The following is a 12,755-nucleotide window of genomic DNA, read 5'->3' on the forward strand; positions in this document are numbered from 1 at the left end:
GCGGACATTGAGGTTGGCGAAGTGATGAGCGGAGGTCGCTTCAGCTGTCAGGTACCAGGGCACGCTTGTTTCGATTTGGAAGAAGCTTACTTTGGGTATCGAGACGCGTGTCGGCGTCCAATGCTGCGTCATGGACCAGAGAATGTGGAGCAGAAGTGAGATGTAGGCTCGCTGCGCCTGGGCGTTGCGACGCCAACAGAAGCGAACGCACGGACGGGCCTCGCGTGGCGCACCCGATTTCAGGCACCAACGACCGAGCGACACGAGCCTGCCGCGCCCCAGCTCAACGGGCATTGATGCGAGCCGATGCGAATGACAGCTTGAACGCCGCAACCAGACCAACTCAACTTAACTCAATCCCATCTTGACCAAACCACACGAGTTGCTCAACCTCATCAATGCAAGCTCTGAGACGAGGCCCGAGCGATCTGGTCCACCATGCTTACAGCTGCGCGGGGCGTCGAGGTCAGCACCTGACGATCTTCAGGGGCGGGAGGCCACCCTCAAATGTTCCTTTACGCGACCAGATTTTGCCTCACATTGACAACAATGACGCCTCGCTCATCACGATGCCCGATTGAGAGGCGCCTCTCTGGCTCATCGGAGCTCGCGTACCTCACTATCAAGGTACCCTCGCCCTGATTAACGTCCGAGAAACGCCTGGCGTCGCAATCCCAAGGCAACGACAATGGCGACACCCTTCTTCGCTATGGTTCTCGCAGCGTTGCTGTGTAGCTACACGATGAATGCGAAAGATGTCATTGCGATCGTCGAACTTGCTCGAAAGCTACAAAAAGGGCGTCCTGCCAACGGTCGTCCTCTTCTTTCCCCATCCTCTCTTCACTCTTCTCTTCTCAGCTTACCACTTCAACAAGTCCCAGCGCCGGTCGCTAGCCTTTTCAACACCTCCTTCTTAGCTTAGCAAGATGTTCTCTCTCAACCAATCTCGATCCCTCATCGCCTTCGCCCTGGCCAGCGCAATGATGGTCTCAGCCCTCCCCGCCGCCATCCCCGGCGATGACATCCACGTCCGCGACTCGAACAGCGTGGTCCGCCGTGACGGTCCCTCGATCGAGCAGCTCCTCGAGTCGTGCCCTGGTGGATCGACGGGCAACGCGGACAAGTGCACCTTCGAGCCCGACGGAAACACGCAGACTGTCTACCAGTACCTCGTCTCGGACACCATCTCTAACTGCGACTCCAACTCCCAGGCACCCGCTACGGCCAATGAAGTCGTCACCAAGACTTCGACCGACTCCTTCTCCTTCGGCGGGTCTGTCGGTTCCGGCGCAGAGTACGAGGGCATCGGAGCCAAGATGACCATCACTGCCACCTACGAGCACGGCAAGACTGTCTCGCACAGCGAGGGCGTCAAGGTCACGGCAAACCCTGGCCAGCAGGCTGGCCTGGTCGTACAGCAGGGCTACACTCGCCACACCGGCCGCGTCAAGGTGCAGTACGGTAATCAGGTAGACGGCCATTACTTCTGGTATGTCAATGGGATGAACCAGGACACCGTCAACGAGGGAGACGAGCACAAGAGCGGCTACGGGTTCGATTGCGGCTCTTCGCCTCAGAGCAAGATCGACGAATGGAACGCCAACCCTACGAACAAGCAGTTCAAGTAGAGCGTGCGCGAATGGCGACGCGGAGGCTCCTTATCTCTCTCTCTTCTCTCGGCACGCTTGATGCGGCTGAGCAGCTTTGTCTCTCTAGGCTCCAATTTCATGAGCCTGCTCTGACTCCTCGCTCGATCGATGGCTTTGACTGACGAGTGAGAACGCTCTGCTCTTATTGACGATATGCAACGATGTTCGAGTGTCACTGCGAGCCCAACGAGTCTGAGAGATGAAAGGTTCCTTCAGCCAAAGAGTCGGATGTCGAAACCATCCGTTACGCCGCAGCTTGCACAGGCACAGCCTTCTCCCCCTCTTCCTGGGCCGCTCCTCCTGTACCATCCAGAGTAGGTCCGGGAGCGCCGGGCACCTCAATAGGCTCAGGCCCTGATCCAGCCGCTTCCTCCAACAAGCGGCACTCCTCCTCCACCTTTGCGTTCTTCTCCGCCAACCATCGCATAAGATCCACAGCTTGAAACAGGACTGCGCTCTTGCTTCCCGCGCCACCGCCGGCCGATCCGCCTCTTCCTCTTCCCTTGCCCTTGCCGCGAGAAGCAGCAGCCGATGCCGCCGCCGCCGCCGCTGCGGCAGAAGAGCTCCCGGGCCCACCAGCAGCAGCAGCCGCAGCGAGCGCCGCCGCCTTGGCAGCTTGTAGAGCTTGCGTCTTCTTCTGCCTCGCCTTCTTCCTTCTCTGCCGCGCGACAGCTCGCATCTCCTCATCACTCTCCTCCTCGCAGCTCTCCACGTCCGTGCGATCATCCAGCCCTTCGTCTTCGATTCCCGTGCCGGCACCACTGCTCAACCCCAGCCCGCGCGCTCCGTAGAGGCGGCCGAGGTCGAGCAGGGTGACAAGCTCAGTGAAGCCCTCACGGATGTGGTTGCGACGACGTTGCTCCGAGAGGATGTGGTTCTGACGCTTCTCCTTCTCGGAGAGGAGCTCGCGCTTTGCGAGGTCGGCAGCCGAGGCGGATGCTGATGCGGATGATGAAGGGGCACGGGCATGGCGTGAGGGGGACGATGAGTGCTGCTGCTGCTGCTGCTGCGAAAAGGCAGACCAAGCAGCCGAGGGCGGCATGAATCCTCCATTGCCCTGCAGACTGCTCTCGGCTTGCTGCTGCGAAATGGCGAGGCTTCCTCTCCTCTTCTCGTCGCCTATTCGCCCATTGAGCGCGGCGTGGCTGCGCTTGCTGCCTAGTGCGCCTGCTCCTGGTCCCTTGCCGTAGCTCGTGGACCCATCCTCGTCCTCGTCATCCATGTCGTCGAGATGATGAGTTCCAAAGGCCGCGCTCGAGGTTACGTCGTCCATCGAAGCTGCGCCTCCGGGAGGGGTAGTACTCTCCCCTCGCCCATACGAGTGCGTGCCGGTTCCCACTCTCCTCCCTCTTCTCCTACCACTGATCGTCCCTTCTCTCGGACTCGTGACGGTCTGTCCACCGGACGAGTTCGAAGACGACCCTCCTGCTTGCCCCGTAGGCGTTCTCCCATCCGCACTGCTGGAGCTCGCTGCGTACCCTGGCCCACTCGGGTATCTTGCGTGATGCTGTGCGGCCGCAATGGCGAACGAGGGCATGTTCTCTGGCATGCCGGCCGGGTTGAAGTCCCAGTTTTGCTCAAAACCCTCCAAGAAGCTCGAGAGGAAGTCCGTCTCGCGGGTATCGAAGAGAGGTTGAGGCGGGGGTGGAGCGGGGAAGGGTGGACCGCCCACACCGTGCCCGGTCGGAAATTGCTGGTGAGGCTGCTGATGCTGGTAATGATGCGGCTGGAGATGAGGATGTGATGAGGATGAAGGTGGCCAGGGTTGGGATGCATTCGGATTGGAGGAGATGACGAGGCCCGGCATAGTGTTACTGGGGCCAGGTCGTGTCGAGGAAGAGGCCTCTGTCGGGCTCTTGGCGCCGCCGAAGAGCGAGTCGAAGGAGAACATTCCCTCTCCCTGTGGTGGCGGGGGAGGAGGACCGGTTGGCGGCTGCGGCGGTCCAGCTGGAGGTTGGCTGCCACTGCCACTCGGCGTGCTCGTCATGACTGAATCTTCGCCTCCATGACCCGTCTGGCCCATCGGCGTGTTCCCCGTCGGCCCGCCAGTAGCGGCCGCAGGTGTATGCACCGCAGGCGTCGCAGTACCAAAGAGGGCCGACGAGGACACGAGCGAAGGCGTCATGCTGCCTGCGCCGCTAGAGCCGCCGAAGAGCGTCTCAAAATCGGACGACTGGAGCAGGGAGAGGTCGCTTGCCTGAAGGTTGTCCGGGAGGTCAAGGGAAAAGTGGAAATCTGGGAGTAGAAGCATAAGGGTCAGGACTCTACGCTGCATTCCTGGAGCTCGAGCCTCTCGCTGAGCTCACCTTCATACGGCACAGGCATAGGCGGAAGATCAAAGCCAGAAGGCTGTTCCATCCCAGAAGACGTCTTAGACATGGCCGGAGTCGCCTGCTGACTACTGCTTGCTGTTGCCCCACTCGTTGCAATCATCGTCGAGGTTGATGGTGAGAAGAAAGAAGGCGAAGCGAAGTCCCCGCTACCGGGCGTACTGGCAGCCGTCGTTGGCGGGCGATGTTGGCGTGGAGTCGTCGCAGTGCTCATGATGACGACGGCAATGGGCACTGCGAGCGGCTAGAGGAGCGGCCTTTGAAGATGAGGATGATTGAACAAAGGAGGGGAGCGAGGACAGGGAGAGGGAGAGATGCGGCGTCTCCGGCTCTCGTGTGCGTGAGGTCTCAGAGCAAGTCGTGACAAATGGAGATGAGGGCACGCCGGCGTACCGGTTGTATGCAGCTAACGTCGCCGCTGACGATGAGAAGCAGCGACTTGGCGAAAAGGAGGACGGCGGTGTTGACGAGGAAAACGAAGGGGCCCGTATGCTCGCCGTTTGCGGGGTATAACAGCGATGATGATGATGATCTTGGTGGCCGAGGGCCAGGCTTCGCTGCCTAGCTGCGCGAGCGGGTGACGCTTTCGAGCTGCACAAGTCTGCAGCAGCAGCCTCGTCCGTCCGTCCGTCTCAGTCGACCGGGCGGAGACGGCGACAATGGGTGAGAGCCTCTCGTACGACGGGGACTGAGATCCAAGCTGAGTCTCAAGGACGAATACCAAGGTCGACGACGACGTATGCACGCAGCAGCTTGATGGAGTCCGAACGGTGGGTCAGGGGACGACTGATGTGGTGAGGATGATAGGGAATGACTTGGTAATGAGGAGAAGAAGAGGGAGATGGGGGAGGGGAAAGTGGCAGCCTAGCCGGGACTGTGGAAGGAGCCCCGCACGGCAAAGTGAACTACTGGACCCAGGCAGAGGACAAGATGAGAGCCGAGAGCCACAACGACGCCCGGCAGCCAAGAAGCGCTCAACCAGGCATCACAAGCCTTGACAATTGCCATTGAGACCATCTCGCGCTAGGACATGGCATCCATCTCTGCTGCTTAAGCGCACTACGCCAACGCCATCTGCCGCTGCGCTAAGACGCTGCTGCGCTTAGATTGACTGATTGATCGCGAGCCTCGAAGCGCTCGAGGGGGACCCTCCTTTCCTCCCGCTGCGCCTACTCTGCTTTGAGTGGCTCATTCTTTCTGTGCTCCGCTCGCTCGCACGACCGCTTCGCATCAATAGATCGCTTGTGGCCCTTGGCTCAGACCCGAAGATCGACGCTATATCGTGCGACTTTCTTCGATTTCAGAGACGCTCCGCTAGGCTGGTGGATCTGGAAGCCGTCCATCGATGCCGTTCAGCAGCAAGGGGCGGATGAGACGACAGGACCTGGAAGCATGACTGATCGGGGTGATATTGGATACGGGAGGCTGCATACGATATACGGTGGCTTGAGGCGGAGGCGGGGACGCCGCGGGATCAAGACGTCATGCTCACAAAGCAGCGCAATATCAGCGCTTCGCACAGCCCGCCATCCTCCTCTCACTATAGTCGCCGTTGAATGAAGGCGTCACGAGTGCTTGCTTGTACTGCTTCATCAGTTCCCACCCCCACGCTGAGGTCGAAAAGTAGTGTCCTTGGCCGGCTTGCAATGTGGTCCCCGTTCGATCATCGTTGGTCCTGACGCACAGATAGCGAGGCCGCCAGCCAGCCAGCCAGCCAGCCAGCCATCACTCGGCCTTCCCGTGTCCGCTGCTCCTGCCTCCCGCCTCGCCCCTCACTACTCAACCCCACTCTACGCCAACCATGACGTCCCCGATCACCTGCCATGTCCTCGACAGTGCACTTGGCAGGCCAGCTGAAGGTGTAGAGGTCCGTCTGGAGCTGCTCAGTGATCGCGACGACGGCACTAACAGCTCAGAGCTGCTTGGCACAGGGTGAGCTCAATTGACGTCCGATACTAGCCTCAGCCAAGGGAAGGGCTGCTCGCTCACCACCCTTCACCTTCCCCGATCGTCAGCCAAACAAATGCAGACGGACGCTGCACCAGCCTCCTCCCATCGTCACACACCCTGACCTCCGCATCGTCGTATCGTCTCACATTCCTCACTGGCCCCTACTTCGCTCGAGACGCACGCAAGACCTTCTATCCGCGCGTGGAGATCCTGTTCACTGTGAGCGAACCGGCAGAGAAGCATTATCATGTACCACTGCTTTTGAGCCCCTTTGGTTATACGACCTATAGGGGTTCGTGAGTGTGGGCGAGAGGAGGACGAGAAGGGAGGGGGGGGGGGGTCGAGGTGGAGTAATTTGTAGACGAACGACGATGAGTTGCACGACCTCAATATCACACAAAAGGTCACACAACGAGGAGACTTCTCGACGGCTTCAGGATCCATCTGCCTGCCTCTGCGCCATCGTCGTCCACGAGCTCAATCGTGATCCCTCATCTTCAGAGTATGAATGCGCGTACGCAGATGTTGAGATTGCTATCTCACCTCACGCACGTCAAGGCGTGACAGGAGGTTGGGTGTGATGAAGTGTACAAGAGAGTGCGGGAGAGGAAGCCACGACCGACCGAAGAGCTCCAAAGCTAATGGAGAGCTTTACGCCTTGAGGACGTAACGGCGCTGGCCGAAGTGGACCTGCTTCTTGTGCTCGCGCTCAGTCTGCTGGCTGCGCTCGTGCTGGAAGAGGAGGAAGGAAGATGATGAGTTAGTCGTCTCTTCGATGATAGTGATAGTGATTTCGGACGGCTGGGGCGACGAGGCGAGGGAAGCCCAGCTCAAAGAGAGTCGCTCAAATGAACGCCTTTGGCCTCTCGACGGCTGTAGCAGGATGTCCGCCCCCGGCCTAGCGCCCGCCGCCTTTGCAACCCTTCATTCCATCGTCTGCATCCCCGCAGCACCGAATCGCTATTCCTGCCTTTGTTGATCTCGAAGACGTGCTTCAAGCCCCATCCCTCTTTGTGGGACCTGCCGCCCCCGTCTCCCTGCCCAACCCGTCGTCTTCGCTGGTGCCCTCGCCCTTCGTCTCAGCTTGATAGCGCATGCTCACCTTGGTCAGCCTCCTGCGGATAGCACGAGTCTTCTTGGCACGGAGGTCGAGGGGCTGGTACTTCTTGCCCTTATAGAACTCGCGGAGGTTGGCGCGCTGCTTCTGGTTCATGACAGTGAGGACGCGGGCGATCGACTTGCGGGTCGAGTTGCTGCGAGGGAGAAGGGAGGTGAGGAGTTGATGTGTGAGCAATCATACTCGGTAGATTATTTGGATGATGCCTCCTCCAGGCTGCCTCCTCGTCCATCATCGTCCTGCCCGCAACGAGAATTCGAACATTTGCTCGAGGCCGAAGAGGGTCGCCCTGCCCAAATAGTCCACCTCCCGATCTCGTCCATGGCCGAGCGATCGCTCTGCTCCCTCCCTTGCGTCCTCTTCATTTGTCCAGCCATGCCCACGTCACGCCGCCTGCGATGCTCACATCCTGGTCAGCTTGCTGGAAGCACCACCAGCGACCTTGGCCACACGGAGCTGGAGGAGCTCGCCCTTGAGCTCCTCGAGCTGCTTGGTGAGGTCGGCCTTGGACTTGCCGGTGAGTTCGTGAGCCTTGACCTTTGCCATTTCGACGATGAAGAATAGGGTGAGGGGATAAGAAGGGGAGGTGGTAGTGAAGAAGATTCGACGATCTCGAAGTTGTCGTCGAGGCGTGCGGCGAGCGAGGCGGGTGGGCAGGCGGGGCGGCACAACTCGATTCGTCTGGCTGGGCGGCTGCTGCTTGCTTGCCCGCCTTGCTCGCTCGAGACTTTGAATCGAGCAGAGGGCCAGGCGGAGACCGCGCGCAGCTCAAGGCCTCATCTCCGTCGGCTCCGAGACGCTGCGATGAACCAGCCCTCTTTCCGTCCGACCCAAGCCAGCAACAACGGCCGGATGCAGCATCGCTCCTCTGCATCAACAGACAAGACTTCGTGTGGTAACAAGCTGTAGGCCACGGCTCCCACCTGTACCAAACTACCCCGCTGCGCACATTTGGCAGAAAGCGATCACTTCCTGTACACGTCCGCTAGTTCGCTACCTCAGGCCACTTGGCTGTTGTACCTGTAAAGCAGTTGGCCGAGACGAATACGACGAGGCAGACGAACTCGTGGCTCTCTCAATCGCACTGCAGTCGCGTGCTTGTACCTTAGCAAAGTAGACTTGCAGCAATGGACGACGACAACTTTGACCTGTATGGCGTGAGTAGCTGGTCCACATTGCAAGGCTCCGTAATAGCTAGGCAGCGATCGACGGAAGGCAGGCATGGAGAGGATCCATTTCAGTGGAGGTGGCAGCCTATATGCCACAAAGAGCGCTCGCTGACGCTCGATCATCGCTTGTTTCATGTACATCTCGCTCTCTATTCACCTTGCGCTGCCAGGATACGGACCTGTACTCATCGGCTGCTGGAGCAGGTGGAGGCGACGATGAGGAAGACTTGTTGGGCCTTGATGACAACGATGCGCAGGCCGGTGACAAGAGGCGACGCGAGGACAGCGTAGGCCGCAATGACGGCGGAAAGGTAAGACAGAGATGACAGTGGGAGGAAGTCATCAGGGTGTGCGCGTGCTGACTCGTAGCGTCTTCGTCGAAAGGCCGGCACGTCAACTTCGACTCCCTTTTTGCCGCCTCCCCGTGAACAACAGCAGCCTCAGCAACAGCCTCAGCAGCCCTCGCCTGCTCCTCAACAGCAGTATCAGCAGCCTCCGCCCCAGCAGCAGCAGCAGCAGCCTCCTTCTCAACAGCAGCCCTACTCTCAACAGCAGCTCCCCACATCCCCCATCTCCGCCCGCCAAGCCCTCGCTGGCCGCCCAAAAGTACAGGACCCCACAATCCAGAACGCTCTGTACATCGGTGACCTCAACTGGTGGACATCAGATGAGGACATTCGCTCCGTCGCCGTCTCCCACGCTGGCGTGGACCTTCTGCTCTCCGATGTGACCTTCTCTGAGCACAAAGTCAACGGCAAGAGCAAGGGGATCGCATTCGTAGAGTGTGCGAGCCAGGAGGAGGCTACTAGACTAAAGGAGTGGTTCGATGCGAACGAGTTTCAATTCAAGCGCTGCAACGCCACGCTGACGACGAGCGCGAATGGAAATCCGTTCAAGACGTGGGTACGAGCGACGCAGGAATGAAGCAAAGGCCGCGAATGCTGACGAACGACCTCTCTGCGACACCTCTCACGCGCGCACAGCCTGCCGAAGGAAGCACCGCAACGCGACAACGCATCCGGTGGACCCAACCGTGGCGGTGGCATGTTGAATGGCGGGCCCCGTGGAGGCGGTATGATGGGCAACAACGCTATGAACCGTGGAGGCGGCAATATGGGTGGGATGGGCCGAGGAGGCGGCAACATGGGTGGAATGCCCATGGCAGGCGCGCCTATCCGCATGGGCGGGGGCCAGGGGGGACGTGGTGGCTTCAACAACAATGCCAACAATGGTATGATGGGCGGCGGGATGCAAGGCATGGGCGGGATGAACATGGGTCAAATGGGTATGGGGATGCCAATGATGGGGATGCAAGGGATGATGGGTGGTGGCGGTGTTGGCGGGAACAACATGAGAGGAGGCATGAGAGGGGGCTTCCGAGGAGGACGTGGAGGAGGAATGAACATGATGGGTGGAGGGCAGGGTCACTTTGTGAGTCTGAGCATCGCCAAAGCGCTCAGCTTCGTCAGTGTGGGCGTCAGACTGACCTGACTCCTCTTCGACATCGCTCACAGAACCCCAACTTCTTCGGTGGTGGAGGCGGCAACCCGATGATGATGATGATGGGCAATCAAGGTCAAGGTCAAGGGCAAGGTATGCCTGGCGCTCCCTCTGGCCCTTCTGCTGACGACAGGGCGCCCAAGCGACCCCGAGGGGACGAGGGTGGGCAGTAGCCACGAGAAGGGGGAGGGAGCACGATAACAACAACCCGCAACATTTGCACATATTCACCACGCCTCTTTCTGACATACGAACAATGCTATTATGATTCGAATGCACTCAACAGATGCGTGACGAGCAAGAAGTCGTATCGTAGCGCTCAGTGCTGCGCCGCACCATTCACGGGCGCGGTCCCCTGCGCAGCCGCAGCGTCTGCAACGGCGCTGTCCCTCCTCGCGGGGCTCCTGGCCCCAACAGGCGTAGCCGCTCCCTCTCCTGCCGCTGCGTCGCTCAGCGCGGGCACTGCAGTAGTCTTCTTCTTTTCCCCACCCAACTTAGCCATTGCCGCATCTTCCTCCGCCCGCGCTTCACCGTCCACCTGACCCAGGACCATCATGCTACTCGGGTGCGGGGGCTTGTACTCCCCACCGCGTCCCAACTGCTCGCCCAGCACATCCATACCGCAAGCTGCTGCCACCAGTCCAAGGAAGGGCGGAGACGGGTTGAGCGGCCGCGAGGCGAACTCAGGGTGGGCTTGCATGCCCACGAAGTACGGGTGGTCCTGCATCTCGAGGATTTGCATGCGTTGGCCGGAGGTGGAGCGGCCGACGAAGCGAAGGGAAGTCGAGGGCTCCACCTCACCGCCGCTCTGCTCGCTGCCGTGAATGGACGCTGTTGCTGCGTCTGAGCCGAGGGTCGAGAAGGCCGATGCGGACGAAGACGCACGACGGAAGGAGCGGACAGAAAGGCCGACATTGTCGGATCCAGGATAGCCAAGCCGCGGGCTCGTAGGTCCGTTGGACGCTGCGGACGATGTTGAAGCACTTTCCGCCTTCGCAGCAGCAGCTGCATCCCCTCCAGCTTCGAGCTGCGCAACCAGGTCCGGATTGATCTCGTAGCGATGACGATGGCGCTCCCAGCACACGTCGCCGTTGCCATAGAGTCGGCGGATCTTTGACCAGGACTCGCTTCCTTGTGAGAAGACGGAGGGGCGGAGACCGAGACGCATCGTACCACCGAGGTGGGTTTTGGAAACTTCTGGCATGTAGAGCACCACGGGATGGCTGCACTCCGGCTCGAGCTCGCTCGAATTGGCGCCTGCCCATCCGCAGACATTCCTTGCGTATTCGATGACGGCCACCTGGAAGCCCAAGCAGATACCAAGGAAGGGCACTCCCTTCTCTCTCGCCCACTTGGCCGCGCTGATCATCCCTTCCGTTCCTCGGTGTCCAAATCCTCCGGGCACAATGATGCCCTTTGCGCTGCAGAGGGAATGCCATGCCTCATGGTATCGTACCGGATTGTCGCTAGACGTCTGCGGCTCCAAGTCGGACGAGTCTACCCACTTGAGCTTGAGCTTGCGATGGCACCTGAGTGCAGCGTGCTCCAGACTCTTGACGACTGACATGTACGAGTCCTGGAGGGATGTATACTTGCCAACGAGGACAATCTCGACTGAGTCGATCATCCTGTCGTGGCCCGCCGTGAGCTCCCTCCAGCGTCTGCGCAAGTCACGCCCGACGTCCTTCTTGGCCGCCTCCATACCGCGCAGCTCGAGGCCCAGCCTTCGCTCGAAGAAACGCACCATACCCTGCTGTTCGAGAAGAAGCGGTACGTGATAGGTGGACTCGACGTCGTGCACGCCCAGCACCTGGTCGGGACCGACATGGCAGAACATGGAGAGCTTGTTGATGACCGCCGGCGAGAGAGGGATCGGGCATCGTGCTGCGATCATGTCTGGTACGAGGCCGAGCCCGCGCAAGTCGCGAATGGCGGCTTGGGTAGGCTTCGTCTTTTGCTCCCCACCGATGACGGGAACGAGGGAGACGTGGATGAGGGCGAAGTTGTCTTGTCCTACACGGAATTGGAACTGACGGAGAGCCTCGACGAAGGGGGCTGACTCGATATCGCCTACTGTGCCGCCCAGCTCTACGATGCAGACCTCGGGGGGCAGGCCAGTCGAGTCGACTGGTTGGGATGCGACGCGCTCCAGCCAATCTTGAATTGCGTTCGTGAGGTGGGGAACGATCTGAACCGTCTTGCCAAGGTAGTCACCTCGGCGTTCCTGCGAGAGAGAGATCGCGCACGAGCGAAGCGGGCCAGTGATCAGCAAGAGGGCAGTATTGGCGCAGAGATGTCGCTGTGGCTATCCTCACCTTTTCAATGACTTGTCGGTAGATCTTTCCGGTCGTGATGTTGTTATCGCGGCTGAGGGTGACATCGAGGTATCGCTCGTAGTTTCCTAGGTCGAGGTCAGCCTCTCCTCCGTCATTAAGGACGAAGACCTCTCCGTGTTCCGTAGGGGCCATAGTTCCAGCATCGATGTTCATGTAGGGGTCAATCTTGATAGCTGTGACCCTCAGACCAAGCGTCTTGAGCAAGAGACCCGTCGACGAGGCTGAGAGGAAGAGCGCAGCACAGCATAAAATAGCAGAGGTTGAGCAGGCGATCCTCTGAATCAGCCTGTCTCGCAGCGATGCTCACCAATGACACCCTTGCCAATGCCCGAGATGACACCTCCGCTGACGACGATGAACTTGGTCATGGCGGGCGACGAGGGGGAGCGCAGCAGGAGCCGAGGGTTGATGGAGAGGTAATGCTAGGATGGGATGGATAAAGAGTCGGAGACGGCAGCCAACGAGTTCAAGTCGCGTCGACGACGAGCGGACAATCTCAAATTTCGGAAATTGGCTCGCACAGGCGCGCCGCGGCGGCAACGAGGGAGGGAGACGGGCGACATCGAGGCGTCCAGCGTGGGTAGGGGAATTAAGAACAATGGCGGCAGAAGCATTGGTGAGGCTATTGTTGGGTTCAAGTTGAGATGACCCCGTTTGCACAGCCCAAGGCTGACTGACGAGCGACTGCTATTCACACTGCCTGG

At 59.8% G+C, this 12,755-nt stretch overlaps 6 protein-coding genes across 6 annotated transcripts; 3 read left to right on the forward strand and 3 right to left on the reverse strand.

The window, feature by feature from the left end:
• Positions 1-703: 703 nt before the first annotated feature.
• Positions 704-1,761, forward strand: BDZ90DRAFT_186194 (hypothetical protein). Its single transcript, XM_025503823.1, has 2 exons — positions 704-757; positions 859-1,761. The coding sequence occupies exon 2, from the start codon at positions 927-929 to the stop codon at positions 1,626-1,628; it is 702 nt and encodes a 233-aa protein (XP_025361715.1). The 5' UTR covers positions 704-757; positions 859-926; the 3' UTR covers positions 1,629-1,761.
• A 132-nt stretch (positions 1,762-1,893) lies between these two features.
• Positions 1,894-4,193, reverse strand: BDZ90DRAFT_227365 (hypothetical protein; the record flags this gene model as incomplete). Its single annotated transcript, XM_025504753.1, has 2 exons — positions 1,894-3,884; positions 3,956-4,193. The coding sequence occupies 2 exons, from the start codon at positions 4,191-4,193 to the stop codon at positions 1,894-1,896; spliced, it is 2,229 nt and encodes a 742-aa protein (XP_025361716.1).
• A 1,587-nt stretch (positions 4,194-5,780) lies between these two features.
• Positions 5,781-6,229, forward strand: BDZ90DRAFT_246409 (Hydroxyisourate hydrolase; the record flags this gene model as incomplete). Its single annotated transcript, XM_025507558.1, has 2 exons — positions 5,781-5,911; positions 5,995-6,229. 2 exons carry the CDS (start codon positions 5,781-5,783, stop codon positions 6,227-6,229), a joined length of 366 nt encoding a protein of 121 aa, XP_025361717.1.
• A 96-nt stretch (positions 6,230-6,325) lies between these two features.
• Positions 6,326-7,592, reverse strand: BDZ90DRAFT_264909 (hypothetical protein; the record flags this gene model as incomplete). Its single annotated transcript, XM_025508647.1, has 3 exons — positions 6,326-6,661; positions 7,032-7,182; positions 7,453-7,592. 3 exons carry the CDS (start codon positions 7,590-7,592, stop codon positions 6,581-6,583), a joined length of 372 nt encoding a protein of 123 aa, XP_025361718.1. The 3' UTR covers positions 6,326-6,580.
• Positions 7,593-7,930: 338 nt separating this feature from the next.
• Positions 7,931-9,994, forward strand: BDZ90DRAFT_232667 (hypothetical protein). Its single transcript, XM_025506335.1, has 5 exons — positions 7,931-8,203; positions 8,386-8,526; positions 8,600-9,114; positions 9,199-9,646; positions 9,730-9,994. The coding sequence occupies exons 1-5, from the start codon at positions 8,174-8,176 to the stop codon at positions 9,886-9,888; spliced, it is 1,293 nt and encodes a 430-aa protein (XP_025361719.1). The 5' UTR covers positions 7,931-8,173; the 3' UTR covers positions 9,889-9,994.
• BDZ90DRAFT_280034 (CTP synthase) lies at positions 9,970-12,529 on the reverse strand. The gene is made up of 3 exons (XM_025509236.1): positions 12,359-12,529; positions 12,031-12,272; positions 9,970-11,939 (listed from the first exon to the last, which is right to left on the reverse strand). Exons 1-3 carry the CDS (start codon positions 12,417-12,419, stop codon positions 10,035-10,037), a joined length of 2,208 nt encoding a protein of 735 aa, XP_025361720.1. The 5' UTR covers positions 12,420-12,529; the 3' UTR covers positions 9,970-10,034.
• Between the last annotated feature and the right edge of the window lie 226 nt (positions 12,530-12,755).

This window comes from Jaminaea rosea (genome assembly GCF_003144245.1).
Source record: "Jaminaea rosea strain MCA 5214 unplaced genomic scaffold BDZ90scaffold_8, whole genome shotgun sequence".
Classification (NCBI taxonomy): domain Eukaryota; kingdom Fungi; phylum Basidiomycota; class Exobasidiomycetes; order Microstromatales; genus Jaminaea; species Jaminaea rosea.

Coding starts and splice junctions, on each gene's coding strand:
- BDZ90DRAFT_186194 (XM_025503823.1), top strand. CDS start 927: ATGTTCTCTCTCAACCAATCTCGATCCCTCATCGCCTTCGCCCTGGCC.
- BDZ90DRAFT_232667 (XM_025506335.1), top strand. CDS start 8,174: ATGGACGACGACAACTTTGACCTGTATGGC. Junction 8,527..8,599: donor GCCGCAATGACGGCGGAAAG/GTAAGACAGAGA, acceptor CTTCGTCGAAAG/GCCGGCACGTCAACTTCGAC. Junction 9,115..9,198: donor AATGGAAATCCGTTCAAGAC/GTGGGTACGAGC, acceptor ACGCGCGCACAG/CCTGCCGAAGGAAGCACCGC.
- BDZ90DRAFT_280034 (XM_025509236.1), bottom strand. CDS start 12,419: ATGACCAAGTTCATCGTCGTCAGCGGAGGTGTCATCTCGGGCATTGGC. Junction 12,273..12,358: donor CATTGGCAAGGGTGTCATTG/GTGAGCATCGCT, acceptor TCTTCCTCTCAG/CCTCGTCGACGGGTCTCTTG. Junction 11,940..12,030: donor ACCGACAAGTCATTGAAAAG/GTGAGGATAGCC, acceptor TCTCTCTCGCAG/GAACGCCGAGGTGACTACCT.